The sequence below is a fragment of the Terrapene carolina genome, unplaced genomic scaffold, assembly GCF_002925995.2.
Source record: "Terrapene carolina triunguis isolate 2854851 unplaced genomic scaffold, T_m_triunguis-2.0 Scaffold95, whole genome shotgun sequence".
Taxonomy (NCBI): domain Eukaryota; kingdom Metazoa; phylum Chordata; order Testudines; family Emydidae; genus Terrapene; species Terrapene triunguis.
In genome coordinates, this window is record NW_020664446.1 from 2658211 (window position 1) to 2684612 (window position 26402).

Genomic DNA, 26402 nt, shown 5'->3' on the forward strand with positions numbered 1-26402 from the left:
CTCCACAAGCCCCGGTTTCCAGACACAAGGCCCAAAGGCAGCAGGGGCTCTCACCTCCTCTCCAGCACGGTGTTTGTTGCTTTTCAGAGTCAGCAGTTACATGGTCTTACAAAAGCCGGGCAATGATATTGTTTAATATTCTAAGCAGCAGCCCCTTCCCCCCATCCCGGAAGGGCTCTCAGCAGGATGCACAGTGGCAATGATTCTTCTGTTTAACACCAAAGCAACAAATTCTGGCAACACGTTAAATATATTTATAGGACATCTGTGACTGGGACAAGAGGGAAAAAACAGGGAAGTGGGGAGGGGAGTGGCTAGGCAGAGGGGAAAAGGAAGAGGGGTGGTTTAAAAATGTTAATCGTTCATGAAAGACCAAAGACATCTTCTGATATAGCAGCACTTCAGCAGTCAGCTGCAGACCCTGTCGGAGATCAACCGCATGCCAACTTTGTTCCAGAAATGAATCCGAGAGCCTCTCTCTTCCGCAAGGATTGGTTACGTGGATAGTTCTTTTGTCCCGGCATTGGCAGATAATTTAAATACTGCAGCTTAAACGAGTTCTGGAAAAAAAAAGGAACAAGAACCACCCTTTTGTGCACCAAACTCCTCATTTTAAGGAAAACCTCTCTTACTTCCCGTGTCTTTCGAGTGGTTGAAAGGTGCTGGGTTGAGAGCTCTGGAGAGTCCAGGTGTATTTATACACTGAACCGGGAGAGTGCAGCACAGGCCGTGACACAAACCGCTGCTCACGTGCATGGTTACGGAGAACCTGCCTCGCCCTCACCAGTGAAACAAACTGCCACCCAGGGCCCCAAACGCAAGGGTGGCAGATAAGCTAACCAAGTGTGCAACCCAAGCCCATCCTAAGCAGCACCCTCCATAACGTCCCACACCCCTCCAAATCAAATCCAGTTTGATGATTAATCTGGTCAGGCAGTAAGTTCCCCCATAACAGCCTAGAAGTGGTAACTCTCCTTGCTGGGATAAGAGCTAGAGGGTTAACACTACACACACACAGGCAAGGCTTGGTCTAAGCAGCCGTCAACTCATGCAGCTAGGGCGCTGGGATCTATTAATAGATAATACTATACATTAGCAAATTTCCATGTAATCAGGCTGGACTCGCTGGTCTGCGCCTCCTCCACTGGCCAAATCCACTATCCTGCATTCCCCAACATTGGGAGAACGGCGCCATCACTACCTAGGAGGAAGTGCAATTGCCATGATTTGGCAGAACCTTCTAGCTTGGTGACAACTGCCCAGTGTCAAACCACCTGCACCCTCATGTTAAGCAGCCGCTCCTCCATTCACTCTGAAGAACCCCTCCCCCTCCTGGCTGGGTGGGAACAACTACTGATTTAATTGTTGGGGAAGCTGGGCCAAAAGGGGAATTGGGCGTAAGGACTGCAGGTGTCACATGCCAGGAACTCTTCAACAACTCCAGCTCGAAGGTACCAAAAGGTTCTCTGTCTCCTGGCAGGATAACTACCACCAGCCAAGATGGGAGATACTGACCATCCAAACGAATCATTCCAGCTCAACGTTTGCCTCTTCTCCCCAGTGCCCACATGCCCTTGTGCCTCGTTTTTACCTGTGCGCGCATGAGGTACAGTGTACTGTTATTTATCTGGAGATGTAGGTGTACGTTCTGGACGGGGAGCGGGTCGATTCTGCTTGGGCAGCTGGGTCATTCAGGAAGTCCCACATGAGGATTGTGTCATCGTGCGAGCTGCTGATGATCTGGAATTCGTCGAACTGGAGTCGAAAGACTCTCCCAGAATGCTCCTAACCGGGAGAGTCAGAGAGACAGCAGGGATTACTTTACAGACTGCCTGGCTGCTGGGAATGCGTGGCGAACATTAATAATTGATTCGGTTTTTGGTCAGTAAACCCTATATGGCTACTGTGTGCCATTGTCTCTGAGGAACAAGCTAAGTAGCGTAAAAGTACGTCTGCCATATTGGGAACCTGGCCCTTCAGCAGGGAGCGCACACCAGAGTAGACACCTGCATGGAAGCATTGCTCCCCGAGCCCCATGCCCTTAGACCGAGCTCTCCTCATAGGACAGCTCTTCTCCAGAGCAGCTGGGGGGGCTGACAGAACAGTAGCCTCATCCCTCCTACTATACAGCGCAGCACTGCCTCCATAGCATTTCCACCAGCAGTGGATTATAGGGGAACAGGGGAAAGTTTGGCAATTGATTGCCTTCTACGATGAGATAACTGGCTCTAGAGATATGGGGAAAGCGGTGGACGTCATATATCTTGACTTTAGCAAAGCTTTTGATATGGTCTCCCACAGTATTCTTGCCAGCAAGTTAAAGAAGTATGGATTGGAAGAATGGACTATAAAGGTGGATAGAAAGCTGGCTAGATCGTTGGGCTCAATGGGTTGTGATCAACGACTTGATGTCTAGTTGGCAGCCGGTATCAAGCGGAGTGCCCCAGGGGTCGGTCTTGGGGCTGCTTTTGTTCAACATCTTCATTAATGATCTGGATGATGGGATCGATTGCACCCTCAGCAAGTTTGCGGATGACACTAAGCTGGGGGGAGAGGTAGATATGCTGGAGGATAGGTCCAGAGTGACCTAGACAAATTGGAGGATTGGGCCAAAAGAAACCTGATGAGGTCCAACATGAACAAGTGCAGAGTCCTGCACTTAGGACGGAAGAATCCCATGCACTGCTACAGACTAGGGACCGACTGGCTAAGCAGCAGTTCTGCAGAAAAGGACCTGGGGATTACAGTGGAAGAAAAGCTGGATATGAGTCAGCAGTGTGCCCTTGTTGCTAAGGCGGCTAATGGCATATTGGGCTGCATTAGTAGGAGCACTGCCAGCAGATTGAGGAAAGTGATTATTCCCTATACGGCACTGGTGAGGCCACATCTGGAGTACTGTGTCCAGTTTTGGGCCCCCCACTACAGAAAGGATGTGGACAAATTGGAGAGAGTCCAGCGGAGGGCAACAAAAATGATTAGGGGGCTGGGGCACATGACTTATGAAGAGAGGCTGAGGGAACTGGGCTTATTTAGTGTGCAGAAGAGAAGAGTGAGGGGGGATTTGATAGCAGCCTTCAACTACCTGAAAGGGGGTTCCAAAGAGGATGGAGCTCGGCTGTTCTCAGTGGTGGCAGATGACAGAACAAGGAGCAATGGTCTCAAGTTGCAGTGGGGGAGGTCTAGGTTAGATATTAGGAAAAACTATTTCACTAGGAGGGTGGTGAAGCACTGGAATGGGTTACCTAGGGAGGTGGTGGAATCTCCACCCTTAGAGGTTTTTAAGACCCGGCTTGACAAAGCCCTGGCTGGGATGATTTAGTTGGGGTCGGTCCTGCTTTGAGCAGGGGGTTGGACTAGATGACCTCCCGAGGTCTCTTCCAACCCTGATATTCTATGATTCTATGAATTGATCCCGAGTCTCCTGCTTGACACTACTGCTACTGCTGAAGGAGGAAACAGCTTAAACTGGAAGAGACAAAGGGGACCATTATAAAATCAAAATGACATTGTACTGATTCCTCCTGAGCAGTTCTAAACGTAGCCACAGGAAAGGCCCTTCTTTAGAGGCAGTTTGTATTCTTATAGGAGGCGGAGTGGAAACAGTATGGCAATCTACGCCAGATCCTGCACATCGTAAAGCACAACTCACTACACTTTCCCACGTGTGCTGGCTAGCTGTTATCAGTGCTCCCTGGTGCAGGCGTGGGCGGCAGCTTCCCTGGTCAAAACGGAGTGCAAACAAAACCAGTGCAACGCCTCCTGACTCTCGTATCAGTATGTGGCTCCTTGCCATGCCTGCCACGCTGCCAGACACAGTGTAAAGAAAACCGAGTGGGATAAGAGATTCTAACCATGACAGCTAGTTTTAAGATGAGTAAGTCACAAAAAATGAAAGGTCTCTCAAATATAGTCATCCACAGAACAGTTTTCCACCACACAGGAAGCTGGTGTTTTGACAGAGCAGGACTCTGAAAGGCAGCTCCTTTTTGAATGCAAAGGGCCATTTCACAGTTGTGGTAAGGCAAGTTCTGTTTTGTTTGAAATTAATTTTAAATAAGGTTTGTCTTACAAGTAGCAGCCTTAGTTTTAAAATTCTAGTTCATTAAACAGACAGACACTCCAAGAGTCTGGTTTTGCATGTATTCAAATAGGAATGGCGTTTCGTGTGCCCAACAGAACAGAGCTCCTGCTGGGGAAAGTCACGACAAGAGCAGGTGTCACGAGGAGACTGAAAGAGACAGGTAATTCAAAAGGCCATTTTGAAAACGAACTTTTCAATCAGTGTTTACTAAATGAAATCCCTCTACCTAAAGATCCTGTGCACTAATCACTGTACTTGCTCTGTAAAATCACAGGGGCAGCTGGTGTGATGCACGCTTCACATTGTAAGTTAAAGCCCAAAGAACCTGGCCTCCTTAGCTTGAAATGTAAAGCTGCACCATACTTATTTCTCAGCTTGGGAAGCTGCTGTCAAGCTCATGCGGCTGCTGCTCCATCCAAAGGAGGGGAAAATGAAAGGAACTGGCATGCAGCGAGCATTCGTTATCTGCAGACTTTTCTCCTACTGCTTGAAAATGGAACACAAACAGCAGGAGGCTTGCAACGTTTATTGCGAGGTTTCATTTTGGAGGCCGAGGGAAGGAACAAGAGCATGAGTAAGCGGATACTAGGATGCTCTGCAGTTACAGGCATGAAAGAAACTAAAAGTAACACTCCATGCCCTCTGTCTTCCCCCTTAGCTCACTCGCACCTACAAACAGGGACTTCTAGGTATTCATTCACAGATTCCTACAATGTTTTCATCCCACAATTTCTGATTTATAATGCAGTTATTCAGGGTACCTGTATTTTTCACTGCCAGCAAAAGGAGATGGAATTGCACTAGTTAAATTAAGCCTCCTAAGTTAGCAGCAGAAACAGACAGTGCCCAAGCAGAGTCTAAGATTGGAACAGGATCAACACTGTTAATGTACGGAAGCCTCAGACTCTCTGGGTCTGTACATTCACAGGCATAGGGCCGCTCCATGGTTTGCAGCTGACATGTGCTCAAAATCCCTCGGACTTTATTACCCACGAAAGCGTATGCCCAAATAAATCGGTTAGTCTTTAAGGTGTCACCGGACTCCTCGTTGTTTAAATAGATTTTAGTTAGGAACTTAAAATCAATTTTAAAAAGGGATGAAAGCCCTTCTTCTAACTGCCCCTTTTAACAACAATCATCCGGCAACATTAAAAAACTGCCAGAGAGAAGAAAGAGGCCCAGAAAAAGTCCTGGTCACCCAGCAGCACATAGATTATGCAGACTCATCAGAGGGTCTCATCCCCTTGAGGTCAGACCCTCGGCTGGTGCAAACTATCACAGCTCCACTGACTTCCAATATCTGAAGTGGTGATGGGGGTGTCGAGGAGCGGAACATTCTCCCTTGGGACTGGCACGGAGCTGATGCCCTGGCGTATCGTTAGGGGCTGCTGAAGAGGCTGTAAACCTCATTCCTTGGCTGTGTTAAAGATCCCATGGCCCTTTTTGCAAGGCTCTGGTTTGAAAGTCTTTGCGGGTGAAAGATCCCGTAATCCCTTATATTCAGACACATCTGCAAGCCTGCCCTCTGGGGCCTATCATCATCTGCTTCAGCTGAACTTTGTCTACAACAACTCAAGTTTTCATGGCGTCATACAGCCTTGACAAAGCCTGTCCTCCCCCACCTTGCCCCCCCCCCCAACCAAAAGCTCTTACCACGAGGGTTCGCAGACAGAGGGTCCCAGCTGGAGCGCGAGGGTCCAGAGCAGCGACAAGATCCCACACTTTAATTTTCCTGGCGAGGAAAGAGGGGACAAGCACCAAAGCTTTGTCACAGAGAAAAGTGTCAATAGTTCACCAGCAATTAAAGTTAACAGCTTAGCTAATACATCCAGAACCACAGAGACACCTTTCTCCTCTTGACACCTGGCTCTCACATGCTCTCTTGGGTAAAGCCTGCTGATCTTACAGGGGGAAGTATATGGTTACCATACAAATGAATTACATAAAAAAGCAGGTGACAGTAACTAATGTAGAAACCCGGGTGAAGGTTAATGTAGACACTTACTGCTTAATGGCAAATGGGCCAAAGGCAATGAAACGGAGGGATCACAGCTGTGTGAGTGCATGTGGGTTTACACACAGATAATGTGACACATTATATAAAGCCTCTTGTTGGACAAGAAGAAAAACGTGTCTAAGTCTGCACAGCCTGGATTCATCCCCTCCTCCTACTGGTACAAGCGCGTCCCTTCCTCCTAGAAAGTAGGCGGGCCGGCTAGGATTGCTCCACCTGTGCCAACTACTGCTATGGGCAGCCACAGGCAGGTTGCACAAGAACCACGAGAGCGCAAGCATTTCAGAGAACAGGACACGTTCGGTGGGGAGGAAAAGGCACGTCTCCACGTCAGCCCAGGCATGCCACTGCACTGGTATCCGGCTTGCTAGAGGTTTGGGGTTTAGCTAGAAAGCTGGGGGTGATGACACCAATGTCTTTAGCATTAGACTGCACCAAATCGTGATGTCAGATTTATTACAGAAACTCAAACGGGGCTGGGCTGGAGATTTCCCTTGTCCTTAAGCCAGACCGTCTCCCCTAGAGTTCAATCACATGCGCACCTCCCCTGCACAATGTAGTGACTATCTCGTAGTATGAAGGGTGCTAACAACAGGATGGGGGAGAATGAAGTGTGGGGAACCCACGCACCCCAGTTTAAACCAGTCTGCAGGCTTAGGGATTCTAGACACTCGTAGAGGGACCCCCGCCCAGGAGAAGGAAGCTGACTTTGTGGCATAGGGGACATGCTATCCAAATTAGCTACACAAGACCCCAGTGTAGCTCAGAGTTATTCAAGCCTGGAAAGAGAAAGTCAGCTCTTCCCCAAGGGAGCCTGGACACCAGCAATGTACCAGGAAGCCAGCCCACCAGAGCAAATACAACCTCCGAGTGAAGAAAGCCTCTTCCCCCTGCCACAGAAATCTGGCTAGCTGCAGTGGAGAGTGCTGGAAAAGGACCCTGCTCTTTGGAGTCCCTTTCACAGCGCAAGCAGCAATGCTTGGTTAAGCACATTGCCCTAGATTATCGACAGGAGTTTCCAGACCAAGACACTCACTGGGCACTTTTCAGTCTGCCTGTTGTACTTTGTTGCCTTCTCTGACTGGCTGTGCGTCTGCTCATTCACTTCTCTATACTACTCAGTTATGTGGTGAACGGCAGCAGCTGTGCGGCAGTGAGAACCACCTGGTTACACTACACTACAGGGGCAGGTCTTGAGATGTTCGCCCAAATACATCCCCCCTTCCCCACGCACACCCCAACACCTTCCCTTGGCTCTGAGTGACCTGGTTCAGCTGAGCTCGCACACAGCAGGTGCTTCCAGTTACGCGACGCCTGTTACAAGTCAGTGGGAGTTGAGGCCTGTCCGGCAGTTTGAAATTGTACCCCACCAGGTGGGTTGCCAGTGACAGGGGACCAGCTCCATTGTTTACATTGAGGTAGTTCCCAGAGCCTCCTGTCCCACCAGGATCCCACCAGGCTGAACACACACAGGTACAGTAAGTTTCTGTCCCAAAGAGCTTACAGCCTAAAGAGACAAAACCCAGACGAGGGGCGGGGGGAAGGGATCTACCACACAAGCGAAGTGACCAGGGACGATGTACGCATGTCTTAGTTCTATTGATCTATCTGTTATTTAGTTCATTATGGGGCCAACTGGCGTAGAAAGAAGGCAATAAGTAGATGCAAAAGAGGAGGTCACAAGGAATCCTGAGGTGGAGGCGTGGCCGGCGAGAAACATGGAAGCTCAGGGAGAGAGACGAGCAGAGGAGTTGGTGCAAATAACCAACTGGCAGAGCAAAAATACCGTCCAGAGCTCGAATAGTAAAAGTAGTTTGCTGTCACCGCTGGTGTCCGGGAGCTGTGAAGTTCTTTCCAGGAGTTGTGGGGGAACAAAGGGGCTTGGCTGGGTCTCTCCCTGCTCTATTACTGGTACGTCTGACTGTTGCTGGGGAAGTCTCTGTTTTGGAAGGCTGGCTCCGCCCTGGAACGTCTTGCTCCATTTCCTCCAGGATCTGACAGGGTGGAGAAAGGGGCTGTTGGGGGATAAGTGGAGAGGTCTGCCACCCTTTGGTTAGAGTCTAGCTCAGGTAGGGCATTACTGCTAATGACTCAGGCGCCACACAAAATGCAGAGGGGCAGAAGGGGAGCCTATGGGAAGACTTGCAGATCCAGAGGAAACACTCTTTATGAAGCTGTCCTGTATCGTGTACACTGCTGTTGGCAGACCAGCACTAGGGTAACCACTTACCTCCACATGTAGGGCAGAAGGGGAAGGGAGCAAGCTAGACATGCACGCACAGGGATAGCTCAGTGGTTTGAGCACTGGCCTGCTAAACCCAGGGTTGTGAGTTCAATCCTTGAGGGGGCCATTTAGGGATCTGGGGCAAAAATCTGTCAGGGACGGTACTTGGTCCTGCTGTGAAGGCAGGGGACTGGACTCGATGCCCTTTCAAGGACCCTTCCAGTTCATATTAAAAAAACAAACAAAAAACAAACAGCAGGAATTGGGGGAGCTGTAGAAAAAGCAGCTTCAGGTCTGGCCACTGCTAAACACGAGACACAGACCTTATGGACTCAGTGCTCTGATCTACTACATTCCTGGGCAGAGAACTAGCTGATCTGGTTGTCAGTGATTCAAGCATGAGGAGATCTGCCATGTGAAACTGCTGGAAAACACACATCACAGAAGACCCGTTCCAGAAAAGGGAATGTAACGCACTTCTCCTATATTGGCCATAAGTGTGAGAACAGAACAACTAACAACGGGTTTAATTTTTTTGAAGGGGGTGGGGGGGGGGAGAAGAGGGATGCTCTGTGTCTGAACCTCGTTAACAATCTCACCCATCATATGCCCCGCTGACTATCCTCTTGTTATCGAAGCGTATGCATCTCACCAACTCCTCATGGCCTTCCAGTACTCGTAAACATGCCCCGCACTCTATATCCCATAACCTGGAAGAGATTAGGAAGAAGAGGAGAGAAGGTCTGACAATCTATTATTGCAATGAAATGTTTGGTCTCAGACTATAATTGGCCAACGGGTTCTTTGGAAATAAAGATTCTGATGGTGCTAATGGGGAAGATCTTGAATTCATCACCCCCCAACCCACCACTTTTTCCCTGCAGCTCAGTTGGAGCACATTGTTCAAAGAAAACCCTGTTATGTTACGTTCAGGTTCTAGTGGGTCAAGTGATTTGACACATGGCAAACCAGCAACTCTGAATAGTTGGCGCTGGCTCCTAATCTGTTCCATCCCCTTGCAGCTCTGGTGGAGGACGCACAGCCCCACTGCCGCAAAGCGCCTCTCTCCACCGAGGGAACAGCTGCAGTTTGAGAAGGGCTCAGCTTGGTGGGATGTTTTACACAGAGGCAGAGGGGTAGCCTTAGTGCATAGAGGGGCTGGCAGAATGATTCCTGTTTTAAGGCCAGAGAAGCCAATAGATCATCTCGCCTGAACTCCTGTAGAACACAGGCCAGAGAATTTCACCCAGTTACCCCTGTGTTGAGGCGAATAACTTGTCTTTGACTAAAGCAGGTTCCAGAAAGGCATCCAAGCCATCAAGAGATGGAGAATCCACAGCTTCCTTTGGAAGCTTGTCCCAATGCTTAATCACCCTCACGGTTAAACACTGGTGCCTTATTTTTAATCGGAATTTGTCAGGCTTGAACTTCCCGCCATTGGTTCTGGTTATGCCTTTCAGTACTAAATAAAGAGTCCTTTAATATCCATTAGTTTCTCCCTGTGAAGGGACTCCTACACCATGATCAAGTCACCACTTGATCTGTCTTCTCTTTTCTCTACGGATAGTTTAGTTGGAACAATGAAATACCCTGGCCTCAATGACTCCCTGTATTGAGTTATTGGGTTTAAATGCTTTGAAACATGACGGGCCAGTTCCTCAGCTGAAAAACCAGGGCAGCCTTGGTGATGTCAATGGCGCTATTTGACTTGCACCAGCTGAAGAGCTGACCTGAAATCCCACCCAAATCGTTTTCAGATAGACTCTCTCTCTCAGGAGACAAACTTTAATTTCCTAGCTCTTTTGTACGCTCTATATTTACAGAACTGGAAAATCATTTAACACACTCCCTTTTGAAAAACAATTCTTAGGGATTCTAAAGGTTTTCAACCTCTAGGACATCAAATTTCAGAAGTTACAAACTTCAAATTTCACATCATGTTTTATCCAATTGAAGGTCAACATCTTGTATCTCAAGTAAATTAAAATCAAACATACATCAAGTCATCCACATAGATTACTCAGTAAGCTGCCCTCTTATCACCTTCCCACAGATACCCACCCTCAAGCAATGCTTGTGGAAGGCTGGTGAGCAGGTAAACCTTTCACCACCCCTTGAGGGCCACTGGACTTGGGTTCAGCTAAGATTCACTGCCAACTTTCATGAAATTCTAGCACAATTTATCTATCAACTAGGAATTGTATTCAGTGTAAACATAAGAGTAACTGTATTCCTCTTTAGGTTGATTACTGTACTGACATTTTTGTTGGTTATTACGAGTGGTATTTTAGTTGATTTTCTAAATGCTGTGATATTTAACTATTTCCTACTCCCATTTCTTTTGGCTCTGAGTCTCAAAGTACTGTACAAAAAAGGATTTATTCAAATTCAAAGTGCATAATCTTTGCCGCACTTAGAGGCGTTTTAGAAAAACAGCACAATGTAATCACCCCCCCCCCATTTCACTGGGTAAAAGGAAGGAGTCAGTGATCCCTCAATCTGGCTGGTCCTTCTACTATGTCATGCCATCAAGCAGACAGCAGGCAAAATTTGGCCCAGCACAATTGGTTCAATCACCTTGTGGTGTCACAGACAGGAGAGTCAGCTTCCTGTGGGATTCAGAGTAGGAAAAGGTGGCTGGTTGTGGGGAAAAGCACCCAGCAAACAAAAGCCTCTGTATTCACCACTGACAACAGAGGACTGGTAAAAAAGGAAAGTAGATTGCTGCTGCTCAGAAAGTCCGTTCCCAAGTTTCAGCTGCAGGGCAAAGTCCCCCTCTAAACCAGCAGGTGAAGGGTAAAAGGGAGGCAGCCCGACCACCCATTTGTATGATCCAACCACTTACCACGGTCAGTTTCACATTGACTCAAGTGTACTGAACAACGCTAGTTAAGGAGATAATGGTACATCCGTCTAACCGCAGCTGCATGATTTACCAAGAAATTCCGACTCCCAGCATGAAAGGGGTTAAATCTCAGCCTGCAATTAGGGCAGCCAGGAAAGTGCAAGAGGGAGAAAACTGAACTTCGTGCTCTCATTCAGTTGTTCCAAACTATACCAGATGCCAAGCACCACAAGGGGAGTTTGGTGTGAGCCCAGGAGATTTCTGCAGAGGATTAAATGCTTCTTATTGCACATCTGACCCTTTAACTAGACACATAGGCCAAATAAAATATCACAAAAGGACATCATGCAAAGTGGTGCTTGCCAGCTCTTTCACACACCAAAACTGTCTAACCAGTCTGACTGGCTGATTAGTATGGCACTCTTGAGATAGGGAGGCTACAAGGCAAAGCAAGAAAAATGGCTTTCGATACCCCTCGTCAGTAGTTCACAGCATTCGATAGCAAAGGCAGCCCAGTTGCAGGAGAAATGGGCACGGACCATTTCGGTTATCTAACTTCGGCATGTCCCAAGTGAACTGGAGACAACGGCCTTGTTCTCGGTTCACGCACCGCGCGCAGAGCTCCCCGATGAGAACTTGCCTCTCACCTGATAGTGTTATCTGAAGAGCCACTCACTACTAGCCGATCTCTGTACTGCAGACACGCGATGCCTCGTTTGTGGCCATTTAAGGTGCGCACGAACTCGCAGGTACTAGTGTTCCAGACCTGAGATGGGGAGAGAAAACACACAGGGCCTAATTATTAAGAGGTAACTAACGGAGGGGAGGGACCTGTGAGAGAAACGAGTGTGTCCAGAATGTTCAAAATGTCATCACAATCTCGAGGTCACAAGTCAAATTCAAGACATTATTGCTGACGTAGGGAAAACTACCTTACCAGTGATATATGGCTATAGCCTTCTACAGTTAACAGACTGACTCCTCATACATAGAGCTTTTATCGTATTATATTAGGACTTGTCCCCAAATTAAACCATAGCACTTTTGAAACTAATTTACAGTTTATGTATGAATTGGCTTTTTTCTGAGTTTTAACATCACCAACTCTTATGTTCTCAGGACTCTGGTCATTCTTTTTGGTCAGCACTGACAAGTGCTGTAAATAAACAGCCTTCGAAATTTCTCACCTTTATAGTCCTATCACCTGATGCTGACACAATGTACTTGTCATCAAAGTCCACTACGTTGACAGCAGCTCTGTGTCCTACCAGGACCCTTCGCAGGGTAATGTCTGTCGGGGAAGCCATGTCCCAGACAGCAATGGAACGGTCTTTGGAACAAGTCACCATCATGCCATTGTTAAAGCGCAGGTGCAGTACTGCTTCGCAGTGGTGAATCAGCGTGTTTAGCATCTCGCCGGTATTTACGTCCCACACCCTGAAATTCACACAATATTTCAAACCAAGGGAAGGGAAAGAGGGTGAAAAAAATTACATTTCATTTTTCTGCAGGAAAAGAAAAATCAGGTCTTCGGTTCGATTACAAGCCAACACCACATACTAAACCTAGAATCTGCTGAATAGTTAGTTCATGACAAGATATAGCACATAAACCAGCTGATTACAAAAATATTAAAGGAGTCCAGCAGCCAAAAAACCTGCAATGCAATTAGCCCCATAAAAACAACACAGCAAAGCGTTTTGTAATTAAGTGACTGTGTAGTGCTGATGAAAGGTACCAGATTGACAGCCCTGGAGACTGAAGTCCCCTGTTAGCTCTGCCTGCAGCTCTCTCCACCCCCAAAGTTATGCCTGTCTACCCAGATCTGGAGAGACCCAGTGCTAGAGGCAAGTTCACCCCCAATGGCCCATTCAATCTTTGCCCTTTCTGCTGGGACTGCCAACAAGGGGCACAGTTTTCTATTGTAGCAGAAGGCCAGAGTATGCTTTTTCTTTGTAAGCAAATCTAAAAGAATCATTAAAAAAATTACTCTATTGGGTTAGATCGGGTTCTAACAGCAGCAAATTATTTATCCTGAACAGACACAAAGGAACACTACGACATTTCAGGAATGTGTTGACAAGGCACAAATTAATATAGAGTTTTTATGTCAATTGACCATTAATAGGTCTAGTCTATTACACACAAAGGATAACTTGTGGTTAAAAGAATCAGGTACATGCTCAATTTAAAGAGCTTCTATGACGTGAGTCAGGGATATTAAAGTTTAAAAAACAACACAGTTCCTTTTGGTGCATTGTTTGCGAAGGTCTTTACCTCAAGGCAAAATTCCTTCCAGCAGCACTATCATACCCTGAACCCCAGCTACACTAAACTCCAGCCGCATAATGGCTGTATTATCAAATAGCAAAAGGCTGCGGAAATTGAATCCCTCCTCCCTTAACGAAGCTTGCAATTAAACACGGCAGGGATGTGCAGGAGAGAAGAAATGTCACTCATGTTTATGAAATACAAATGGTTGCTTCATATGCTACAGTAACAATGCCCAGTCTGCTTTGGGTGCTCTAACCCATCATGAAACTTGGGCTGCAGCAACTCAGTCCTAAAAACCAGGGGTTTTTGTAGCGTGCATGCCACCTCCCATTAACCCCCCCTTAAAGCTACAGCTCTTCTAGTAGGCTCTGGAGACCTCCCTCTTGTCTTATTTGAAAATGCTGTGACGCTGGCAGAGCAGGTGCCAGCTCATGCGAAGGTCCCAATGTCTCAACTGAACACTGAGAAACATATACCTGGCATCAGTCTGGCTCACCTGTGTGTCCGTATTTTTCAAATAGGTATTAGAATTGTAAGAATGTATTTAGACTTTACTGAATGCTTGTGAGTGGCTGCTGGCATTAATCTCACATATAGCATCTGTATCCCTTATTGTAAGGCAATATTTGAGCGGTTGTATTGTGAGGCTCTGACACGCCATGAATCACCAGACAGGAGAGAGACATTAACTAGTGTGAAGTGCTGATCTCCAACCGAAAGCGTTAGGTCCTGTCCCACAGTGAAGGTCCATCGACACCCGACAGACGACTGTGGGACGATAAAGAGGACAAAAAAATGTTTGTTGTCCATCCCATCCCCCCACCCTCCATGAAGATGAGCCATGAAGTGGATTCCTCCCATCAGCTGAGCTTGCAGCTCAGAGCACATGGTGGGGAAGGGAATAAAACCCCCCTAAGAAGGAGGAACTGGATCTCTGTGCTGCTTGGACTCTGGCAGCAAGGTTTTTAGGCATAAGTAAGAGGTCCCCAGTGCCCAGCCCGGGTTAACCTAAAAGTTATACAGAGCTTGCTGATTATAGAAGCTTCAATTACTTTTTGACACTTAAGATTGTAACACAGTGATGCATCTATGTTCACCTGCTTTAACCTTGTAAATAACTCGTTTCCTTTTCCTATTTAATAAATCTGTAGGTAGTTTATTGGAGAATTGGCTACCAGCGTAGTCAGTGAGATCTAAGGTGAGACGGACCTGCGGTAAGTGACTGGTCCTTTGGGACGGAGTCATCCGAATATTGCTGTGATCCTTGGGGTAAAGCAAAGGCAGGCGCAGCTGGGTGGGGAGTTGGATCAGAGCACCCAAGAGGACTGTCTGTGACTCCACGTTTGGCTGTTACAGTGGCTGAAGAGTTCATCTCTGATATTTAGTTGGTTAAATCTAAGTATAGAACGCACAGCCAATTTGGGGCTTGTGCCCTGCTTCCTGACAGGGTGCCCGGAGGTTGGTACCCATGCTCTTGAGTCACTGCAGGCAGCGTTACACCTGCCATTTGGGATATGTCCACACAGCTCTGGGAGGGGGCTTCCTAGTGCAGGCAGGCAGACACGCTAGCTCTGCTCGAGCTCACACGCTGAAAATAGGAGTGAGGCCACAATGGCCCAGGCAGCAGCTTGGGCTAGCCCCTTGAGTACAAACTCCCCCAACTCCCAGGATATGTATTCAGGTGGGTAGTCTGAAGCGCTGCCTGTACCGCTGTGGTCATGCTGTGAAGTACACTAGCTGCTGTGTTGGAATACCTTGGTGTTTACCAAAGGCAACATTTGCTCTGCATGAGTCCAGGATAAGAGTTATTGCTGGCTTGGAAAATGTAACAGTAAGAAAGAAAGAGGGGATGAGCTCATTCCAACCTTCCTTTGAGTCACTGCTCCTCGATGGAAATGCGATTTGGTGAAAACACACATCGCAGCTGGAGTCTGTGCCCGTTCTTTTCAATCCGAAAGCTTAATTTACAACATTCCCATCTCTGCACAAAGGTATGGAAACCACATGCCTTCCCACTGCATTTATTTACAGGCATGTCTACAGTGCTCATCACTGAGTTATCTGAGCATCTCTGTTAGAACCAGGCATTGGCATTACAAAACCCTCCCGGGACAATCACACCCTCACATTGCAGAGCAACATAAGAATATCACTACATCCAGCAGACATCCGAAAAATGACAGGAAGAGCAGGCAGTAGATATATTCTTCAGGGGAGGCCTTTCTCTTGCACTCCTGGGGAGCCAGGTGTACTGCACTATGAGTGCGTGTGCATATATGCACCTTTATTTCCATCCATAAACAGCCCACACTTGATTACAGGTTATAAAGCACACAGCCGAATGGTAGGGGATAGCAGCTATGCACAAGGGCTCAAGTGAATCTAAAGAACTCAGCCTGAAGTTCACCTACTAGCACATGTTCTAGTGGTCAAGAATCACTGTCCCAAAGCCCTGCACAGATAGAGAGATTGGTAAGTAGTTCTGAGTAACCAATTCAATGAAAATCATGGAGTCCCAGGCTATGTAGACAGACATCAGTCTATGGTGGAAAGCACAAAGACATCTGACTCCAGTATGCAAAGGAACGAAGGCTGTTGACTACGGAAATGCGCCATTAGAAAATCAGCAGTATACAGAAAGGGCTGCCAAACTGAGCAGGAGCTGGTGATCTAATGATTTACCTGGGCAGGTGGCCCCTGAGATTTTATATTGGAGAAATGTTAAAATCCATCTGTATATCCAACTGGATGACGTCCTTCTTTTCAAGGGCTAAAAGTATTCCATCCTTGAGCCTCTGGGGTCAGTGCACATATTTATAGATACAGCGGGGAATCATAGAACTGGAAGGGACCTCGAGAGGTCATCTAGTCCAGTTCCCTGCACTCAAGGGAGGACGAAGTATTATCTAGACCACCCCTGACAGGTGTTTGTCCAACCTGCTCTTAAAAATCTCCAATGATGGAGATTCCACAACCTCCCTAGGCAATTTATTGCAGTGCTTAACCACCCTGACAGTTAGAAAGTTTTTCCTAATGTCCAACCTAAACCGCCCTTGCTGCAATTTAAGCCCATTGCTTCTTGTCCTATCCTCAGAGGTTAAGAAGAACAATTTTTCTCCCTCCTCCTTGTAACAACCTTTTATGTACTTGAAAACTGTTCTGTCCCCTCTCGGTCATCTCTTCTCCAGACTAAACAAACCCAATTTTTTCACTCTTCCCTCATAGGTCATATTTTCTAGACCTTTCATCATTTTTGTTGCTGTTCTCTGGACTTCCTCCAATTTGTCCACATCTTTTCTGAAATGTGGCGCCCAGAACTGGATACAATACTCCAGTTGAGGCCTAATCAGCGTGGAGTAGAGCGGAAGAATTACTTCTTATGTCTTGCTTACAATATTCCTGCTAATACAGCCCAGAATGATGTTTGCTTTTTTTGCAACAGTGTTACACTGTTGACTCATATTTAGCTTGTGATCCACTGTGACCCCCAGATCCCTTTCTGCTGCACTCCTTCCTAGGCAGTCATTGCCCATTTTGTATGTGTGCAACGGATTGTTCCTTCCTAAGTGGAGTACTTTGCATTTGTTCTTATTGAATTTCATCCTATTTACTTCAGACCATTTCTCCAGTTTGTCCTGATCAGTTTGAATTTTAATCCTATCCTCCAAAGCACTTGCAACCCCTCCCAGCTTGGTATCGGCTGCAAACGTTATAAGTGTACTTTCTATGCCATTATCTAAATCATTGATGAAGATATTGAACAGAACCGGACCCAGAACTGATCCCTGCGGGACCCCGCTTGTTACGCCCTTCCAGCATGACTCTGAACCACTGATAACTACACTCTGGGAACGGTTTTCCAACCAGTTATGCACCCACCTTATAGTAGCTCCATCTAGGTTGTATTTCCCTAGTTTGTTTATTGAAATGAAGTATTCTAGGCAAGTACCCAGTCTGCAGTTTGATCTGCCCACCATGGACTGGGAAACGACAGAGTCTTTCACATAGACCAGCCTTTTCTTTTTACTCAGAGTTAAACATAATGTTGCCCCATCCAATCTAAGTGCTGATTAAATGTCCAGGTAAAAGAGATGTGACATGAATTCTGGATTTGTAGAAATGGCAGGAACCAACAGAACTCCTAGCACCACAAACCTACGTGTGCAATATGCAGGGGTTGAATTTTAGGGTCACCTGCTTATGACTGGTGGCTTCAAAATGAGTTTAGGCAACCACAGAGAGGAGCCTGCAGCCACGGGAACAGGCGCATGAGTGCAAATGGTGCAGGAAAGGCAATCGCCGTAGCTTTGGGCCTGCTTCCAACAGTGCTGCTTGGAGCTGCATAGTTCATACTCAGGCAGAAAGAGGGGACCTCCTACCCACACCAGTACAGGGAGACCTATTCTTCTGGCCAAGCTTTATCCCTCTTCCCCAGCCAAGGGAGAAATGTCCCTCCCCCCCTTCCTGCTAGTTCACCAGCTGAACGTGTATTTCCAGATATTTTCATTTCGTGAAGTGAAATCATTACAATTTTGCCCACTCTAGTCTCCTGAACCATGCCTAGTGACCGTCCCATCCGGAGAGTAGATTCTAACGTGAACTGTCCAGCCTTGCAGCATGGGTTTGGCGATGAGTGAAGAGAACAAGGTCATAGAATGGTAAAAAAACATGTAGTTGAAATTTATTAAAGACACACAGGGGATCTAGCCAGGTATCTTGTGTTAAATCTAATGGAAGAGGCATGGCTAAAACCCCTACCTGGCTTTGAAAACTTAACCAAGGTCTTTAAAAATCTCTATCCCAGGGAAATGTGCAAATTCTTAGTAAAAATTCACAAAAGTCTCCTTAACCCAGCTTGGAAATCTCCAGCCTTTGCTTATTTTCCATTTCCCTGTGATAGGCAGCAAAACTTGAGTGGAAAATTGATTTTTAAACAAGGAGGGCTTCTCGTTGGAAAGGAGTTCACTGGAACTACTCAGTGAAAAAAGCTGAACAGAGAACAATTAAAAAAAAAATCTTTTCTGTACCGTCTGAGGGCACAAAGCTCAGTTTCAGAAGTACGTACCTGACGGTTGAATCAGAAGATCCAGTAATGATCACCCGCTCGTCATACTGTAGGCACAAGACGGAACCCGTGTGTCCAGTCAGAATTCGCTTGCATTCCAATGTATTCTTATCCCAGATCTAGGGTGGCAAACAGTCACAAACAGTCTGGTAAGTACCGGTAAGATGTTCATCACTGTATAAATGGTGCATGTAGCTGGGTTGGCTGTTTCGGTTTTTATTACATACTGTTTGTGGATCGAGCTTCCATAGTAGCACAGAATGCACTTTGTTATTCCACAGGCGCTTTGGTGCAATATAAAACATTCTTAATATCTCTGGTTTTAATATGAATACAGGCTCTACACTTCTCATCAGGGAACAGGGTAGCCTGTAATGACGGGAGGACCAATAATACTGCTAGCAAAGTCCATTCTATAAGGAAGCAGAGCGTTTCTTGCCAGGTGAGACAGATTTATACACTTTGCTGGGGGAAGGCTAGCTTGTGTGTACCAAAGAAAAACTCGCCTGGGCTAGTCCAGTGTTTCTTAACCTTTTTGACACCAGGGGCCAGCTTGCTGCCTTCCTAAACAGTGTCGGGGAGATCTCAGGGACTGGCACTGGTCCACGGACCAGTTGTTTAGAACCGCTGGGCAAGGGCACCTTCTAAAAAGTCTCTTACCAACTGCTTCCTCCCACACTGAAATTCGGACACAAGATTGTTCATGAAGCCTGCTTTACACACCCTAGCTTGGCCACCTCGGGGAGTTCTCACCTTGATAGTGTTGTCTCGCAGGCCACTTACTATCTTCTGATCGTCATACTGTAAACAATAAACCCCTTTGCTAGTTTCACTCCGGCAGTGGATTCTCTGTAAACTGTGCCTTCCACACCGCCAGTTTGATTCTATTGTCTTGGGGATGGGGAGCAGAAAAGAAAGAGAAGCAAATTAGAGAAAGTCCTGTTACATTTCCCAACAAGGAAGCCCATTAGATGATACAGCAGTCTCCCAAGGGAAGTGGCGGTGGGGGCACTATTGCTAGAGTCATTTATATGACAAAGTGCTGGAGAATATAGCGTGGTGAATGTTGTTGCACGGGCCATGTTGGGGATGCACAAGCTGACCTAAAAGGTTTTTTCCATCTCTAACTTCCGTGACTCTGTGGAGCCTTCAACAGGAGGACGCTCAGTGACTAAAGAAGAGCGAAAGGTGGTATCCACCTAGATCTAGACGGTGATTATAAGGCCCCCGTGATCACAGTAGCTGAGCACCTCTCCTGCAATTAAGAGTTCAAGCATAGACAAGAGGTGGTACCTTGCACAGAACCATTTATGAGGCAGCAGTGCCACGTTTGATGCCCTTCTCTTTGAATTTCGTGGACTGTCCTCTCCGGCAATGCCTGGGTCTCCCTGGCTCAGCTCTGGCACCTCACCACAGCCTCTCACTAGGCCTCACTATTTTTTCACAGAAAGAGCCATGAAACGCCTGCACGCTGTCCAGCTGCTGCTATACACCATGTATGCTGTGCAGATTCACCAGAATCTGCTACTTTAAATACGTCTGACAGCTCATGCAATTTACATTCAGGGAAGGGAGTCGCTAAGCCCTATGATCTTCATGTGATAACGCCAAAACATGTGAATTTGGGGCAAAACATACATATGCCATGTGCAACGTTTATTGAAACCAGTGTGAGGGTTTTTGCTGACATTTTAACAAATCAGAAAGTTAAAAACCACACAAAATGAAATGTTTGTTTCTTACCTCTATGTCCTGTATAATTTTTGGATAAAGTGCTCTATAGAAGGAGTTGGGTGGGGCATTCCCATCAGGTGGCTTATTTTTAAATAGATACTGTCCCCTGGAACACAAGAAACATTTCCCATTCAACACAGTCCATGTTTCAGCAGTGTTGGGCAAAGGTTTCTAAGGCACTTTACTGGATACATTGCTGACTGTAGGGGCAGGGGACTGATTAGCATTCAGGCATGGTGGACTCAGTAAGCACTGTTTGACCTGCACTGTGACTGGGTTGTATTTGGATACGTGACAAATTCAAAACGAGTATTCGCAGACACCTAGGGAATTGCAAATGTGTTATGCATACAGGCATGAGCCACTATTGCCCAGTCTGTGAGTTATAGTGGTTCATACGTCCTTTGGCTTGTGTCACTTTTAAAAGAAGGGGATCAAACCGTCACAACTGCCAATGGCGGGGGGGGGGGGGGGGGGGGGGGGGAGGGAAGGGGGCTGCAGGGAAGGCCAGCAATGGGAGAAAACTAAGGAAGGCAGGCCCCCCAAAAATATGTTACGTGCCCAAGGCTTGAAAGCTGTGTTAGCAGGAGTGACATCTGCTTTGGCACATGGACATTTTACGGCTGCTGCTAGATTCTGGTAAGCAACATTTCATTAGTGGCTCCTTCCTCATTTCAACACAGATTTGGAATACTCACATCCCAAGCTAGATTTTTGCTTCAAAAAAAATTCAGTAAATGGCAATCACTTCCTGCTGTGTAAAGAACTTTAATTCCTCATCCTGAAGTTAAGAAGTCACCAAACACGGTGTGGAAGCTAGTAAACCCCACCATGGGCGTACTAACTGCTGTTTTGCCTGGCAACATGCCTTGCAAAGTGGAGATAGGCACAAATGCCTCGGAGTGTAATCCTGGCATCAGAGGCATGGCGTTTACACTGGGCCAGCTCTCTGCTCCTCCCCGCCACTACTCCATTACAGCATGATTAATTGTTCCAGATCTCCATGTGCCTTTCTCGCCTGTCCCTTCCTCACAGTACACCTTGAAACTATAGTACACCTTGACTGCTTGGGCCTCAGCTATACGTAGCATGAAACCTGCATCAGAAAAGCTACAAAAATGATCTGAAGCTTTTTGTTTACAAGGACAACACAATATAGTGCTAAACAAGCATTTGAAAGACACACAAGGGGAACGGCATATATTTAAATTCCCTAAGAAATTAGTTTAAACACATGTTTTGGGGCAGAGCAGATTTTTAGACTATAAGAAGTATCAGCCATTAACTGCACTGGAATGAAGGTTTGTGTTTCCAGTCTCACTCTCCAGGATGTGTGCACGTGACCAGGTAGGCACATGCATGCATGCGGGCAACTGTGAGTACAGGTCCTAATCATTGCAGAGAGCAGTTGGTGCAGTATTTGCACACGTGGAGTGCTTTTAGGAGAGTGAAGATTAATCACAAGGGCAATGTTTTGAAGACTTCTTGGGGAGTACATGCTTTGGAGGTGGGGAGAATGCTTAAGACAGACCCTGGAATATTTAGGTTACATCTGGGTTGGCCTTCAAATAGAATCAATTGTGGTTTAGCTAAAGAAGCGCTTGGAATTTTCACTGCATCCCAGGTGAGCTCTCATGCAAGAGTTTCTCTTATAAAAGTAACTATTTCATGTCCCCGCCCCAACTGAGGACAATAGGACACTGCCGGGGTGCCCCAAAGACAGAGCCTGAGGGACATGTAACCATGTTCTCTCTCTCTCTCTCTATATATATATATATTACTGTAGGGTAAAAGGAACTCAATCAGCTGCAGGTTTTGATGACCAGAAAACCGAGTGTATTTTGGTCACTATCTAGACAGACACAAACAGTGCTCAGTTTTTGTTTTTTTTTAAATAGTAAATTTTCTATAAATGCTTGTGCCAATCCATGTGACCCCACTTATAAGCGAATGAGACCAGTCATTATCATTCTGAACTGTCCATCTATTCACTTCCCTGTGCCACCCAAAGCACTGATTCCAAGCTACGAAGTGCTTTATGGCAGATCCCCAAGTTAAATTAGATATTGCCTGCCTCTTTTCCCCACCCAACTGTTCTTAGGGTTAACTTCCTCCTCCCTATCAAAGGGTATTCTCCCTGGGACTACATGCTTGGGGAATTCCATCCTGCAACCAACTTAAACAGGGGACAGTGCAATCCTGGGGGTGCAGCATGATGATGGGGGAGGAGGGGTGTACTGCTGACCTTCAAATACTCATATGATCAGCAATGGGCATCAATGTAAAATTCTAAATATAGAATGAACTATAGGACTGGAGATAATCATGATGTTTCTCTAACATTTCCGCCTGTGTCTGCAGCTAATAGTGTCACGGAAAGGAGTACTGAACACTTCTGATAATCACTATGCTCCTGGAAGCAGATTTGCATAGTATTTAAAGGACAGTTCATAATCATGATTTACTTGTCTTTATAATCAGCGACAAACAGTGTAACAAAATTAACTTCAACACACAACAGAATTTTTGCTTGCAACTTTGTATCTTTTTTCCTTTTTAATAGCAACTAAAATGCCTAAGCTGTCACTTTTATCTTGTTTATGAAATATTCATACCCAGCTTTTTTGCAGCTAACATCCTGGGGACACCCTTGGAAAAGAAAATTATGTATTAAAGGGCTTACCCTAGAGAGGGAAAGTTCTAATGAAGTGTTAACAGAGCAGCTTCAAACTCAAGTGAGACCCTCGGAAGGCTATTCCAGCTGATTATTAACTAATCTATCTGCATTTCTAGCGTCCCCTACTCTCCACGGTACCTACCCTCGGCTTCCAGTTTGAGGATTGCACAGATACAGCGTAAAGTGAAAGTCTGCTGAGGAAACACTAATTCATACCACACGCCCCAGCGCCTAATCCTAAAAATGTTTTTCTGCTCTGAACTGCTGATGAGTTTATTGCCCTTCCTAGGCATATGCAGCGTCTTAATATGAAACTGAATGAGAGGCTGGGTGTACAGATTCTAAGTTTTTCTCTCTCACTCATTACTGACATACTGGAGCACCTATGAGATGAGCATGGAAAAACATGCCAAAAACTGGGGGTAGAACCAAAAATGATCAAGCTCTCCAATCGCTGAATTTTGCTGCAAACACATGTCAAACTAGAAACAACAGGGGCTGACTACAAAGGTAGCATTACACACACACCATCCACTGTCCTAGGTGGGTAAGAAGCTGAATTTGCAGTTCCCTCACCATCCTCTCCTCTCTGCCAACCCTCTCCACAGCGAGTCTGTCCTGACCATTCTCTCGATAAGTTTCTTCCACAGCATGCCATCAGATGTCACCCGGTACCACTCCTTACACACCAGCTCGGCAGCACATAACGATTTGGCATCCAGGTACGACAGGATGTTCTCGGCAATGTGATCCAAACCCCGGGCTGGAAAAAAAAAAAAAAAAGAAAAAAGAGAGCCATTGGGGAGATCGTAAGACAGTTTAAACAACTCCCCTTGTCTATTATGGAGATGCAGTCTCTTCCCTGTATCAGAGGGGTAGCCGGGTCAGTCTGAATCTGTAAAAAGCAACAGAGGGTCCCTGTGGCACCTTTAAGACTAACAGAAGTATTGGAGCATAAGCTTTCGTGGGTGGAATGCCCACTTCATCAGACGCAAGTCTCTTCCCTATCACTGCTCATCCATTCCCCTGTACAGAGAGTTAGACCAAATTCACAGAAGAGTATTTGCTGCTAAGTTCAGGAACAACCAGTGTTTTCCCAACTTGTTTTGGATCAAAAACAGCAAGACATTAAAAATAATAAAGAATCCAGGAAGTCATTCCAATCTATTTCTATGGGTTTTAGCACTAGGGGGATAGTCTATGGATGGCATTTCCAACTCAGCGATGCAGCCCCCAAAATCTCTCTATATTAGGACCATTTCTCATCTTGCTGCTACAGCTGTTCTCATGTTCCAACGGCTCAAAAGCTGTTTTTGCTAAAGTAGTAGCTTTTGAAAGTAATGAAGAAAAAAATATATATTCCCAATGTGTACCCTGAAGGGTAGTGGTACCTTTAGACATGGGAGGGGGGAAGGATACGCAGATGCATGGAGGAGAGAGAGTCTAAGGAGAGAGTGAAGCAGGTTTGCTGGTATCATTTATTTCAGTAGGTGGAAGAAAGCGTACACCGACACGGTGTCATTTGCAAACATTTTCCAGGGTGAATACCAGAAGGGTTGCTTTGTGTTTCAATAGCACTGCAATCACATGGAAGACAATTGACCCCAAAAAATAAAAGGTCACTGGACCAATAGCCTGGTTAACACCCCAGTGGCTCTATAATAGGATAAAATGTTGGACTATAGTGGGGGGTTCGCCCGGTGTTGTTTAAAGTGGATGGGTTTAGCCATTAAAACTCTCTACCACCCCCTCAAACCTAATCTGCACAGAGGCCTCAGAGGAATAAGATGCCTATAAAATAACACGGTTGCCCTAATAAAGCTTCTCTTGGCTGTTGTTCTAATTCACAAGTGAGACAGCAACAGTGAGGGGGTCATTGCTCTTCACAGATCACATTTCAGAGGCTTCACAGAAGCTGTAGTTCAGAGGAGTCCGCCCTCCCCCAAGCACAAAGTTCTGCCCAACAAAGAGCAAGCATGCCAGATCGGTATTACATGCAACTTCCCTCCTCTCCCTAACGAAACCCACTAAACATCCGGAGTGGGATTAAATTCCTCTGTTCTTCCTCTTATTACAACAGTCTCAAAGACTGAGCCCCATTTGTCAGCAGCACAGAAGTAGGAAGCAGTAAATGAATTGTGACTGGTTGTGTCACATGTCCATACTTAAGCAGATGGAGAGTGAGGCATGTATCAGCTGATTCTTATCAGAGTTCACAGGACACTATCTATTCTAGCTTTTGTGTCAGACTGAGAAGTTAAAAAAGATCTCAAAATTGGCTCCTCGTCCATGAAAACGATATAACACAGCATGGCTCCTGATTCCTTCCCTTATTCCTAATGCAACAGTTTAAAATGTAGCCACATGCAGAGAAACAATTTTATGATGCTTTGGGCCCGATCCTCCACTGCCCAACGCCTCGTATAATTTACACCTGTGCAAAAAAGAGCATGCAGATGACGACACAAGGTACCAGGTGGTGGAGAAAGAGGCCCAAACGTGTCTAGAGTTTGGGTGCTATATTGCAGTATTAACCCACCAGGGTTCCCAACTGTACAGTTTCAGTTTATACACATGGATATTACACATGTAGCTTTACAAACTCCCTGAAAGAAGCTGGATTGACAGTTCTGAAGGCTGAAGTCCTCTGTTTATCAGCTGAGCAGGTGCAGGATGGGGAGTGTTTCCTCTGGCCACCCCTTATTCATGTGTCACAAACCTCATCTAGTGGGGAAAGGTGATGTCAGTTTGCATTCCCACGCCCTGAAGCTTCCACTGACACCTTAGACACATACATGGACACTGTGTGCCCACCCCTAGAGTCGACACCGGTAGGTTCAGGTGAATATATTGAGCTCCATAGGAATTCTGCACAAGGAAAAGAGGAAGGAAGGAGAAAGGACGGCAAGAAATGGGCCCACGCTGTAGAAGTTCTGCTTGCTGATTCCTAATCAATTCTCCCCGATCATCCCTCTTGTTCACCTCCCCTGACTCGCAGTCCCCAAATGAAGCCATCCTGAGTTGGTTTTTAATTTTCATTGTTGTGATATGTGTATTTCAATCACAGTAGTTGACCCAGATCACTGATCTTAGACCACTCTTATAGAGAGAAAACTGACCATTTTCAGAGAAAACTACCATCATACAACCTCCCTGCCTTGCTTCTACTACAAATGGGGAAAAAAAAGAAAAAAGGAAAAAAACACCCTTAACTCTGACCTCCACAGCACCAGGATAAAAATCAAACAATTTTACTCCAAGTTAATAAATGTGTCTGACTGATGGATAAGAGGCAGTACTATGTGGGCAGAGTAGGTGGTCTGGTGAACCTGAATGAGAATTTGCCCACTTTCAGAGTTTTGGGATGTATTTTGTGTGTGTGTGGGGTGGGGGCAAGGGGATGAGAGGGATAAAGTAGAGCTTGAACTTAACTTCCAGGCTTTTTAACGTGTTTTTGTGAGAGAGCTACAAAGCTCTCCTGTGGGTTC

At 46.2% G+C, this 26402-nt stretch overlaps 1 protein-coding gene across 9 annotated transcripts in view; it reads right to left on the reverse strand.

Moving 5' to 3' along the window:
• Window positions 1-239: 239 nt before the first annotated feature.
• BTRC (beta-transducin repeat containing E3 ubiquitin protein ligase) overlaps window positions 240-26402 on the reverse strand; it is a 158898-nt gene continuing 132735 nt past the window's right edge. For all 9 annotated transcript variants that reach the window (XM_026650888.1, XM_026650887.1, XM_026650881.1 and 6 more), the window contains 10 exons: window positions 23491-23677; window positions 20247-20343; window positions 19257-19394; window positions 18504-18622; window positions 12352-12601; window positions 11812-11930; window positions 8919-9029; window positions 5735-5813; window positions 1592-1785; window positions 240-560 (listed from right to left, as the gene is read on the reverse strand). In XM_026650888.1, coding sequence (XP_026506673.1) covers window positions 1624-1785; window positions 5735-5813; window positions 8919-9029; window positions 11812-11930; window positions 12352-12601; window positions 18504-18622; window positions 19257-19394; window positions 20247-20343; window positions 23491-23677 — 1262 coding nt within the window. In that variant the 3' untranslated portion in view covers window positions 240-560; window positions 1592-1623. The remainder of the gene's footprint in view (window positions 561-1591; window positions 1786-5734; window positions 5814-8918; window positions 9030-11811; window positions 11931-12351; window positions 12602-18503; window positions 18623-19256; window positions 19395-20246; window positions 20344-23490; window positions 23678-26402) is intronic.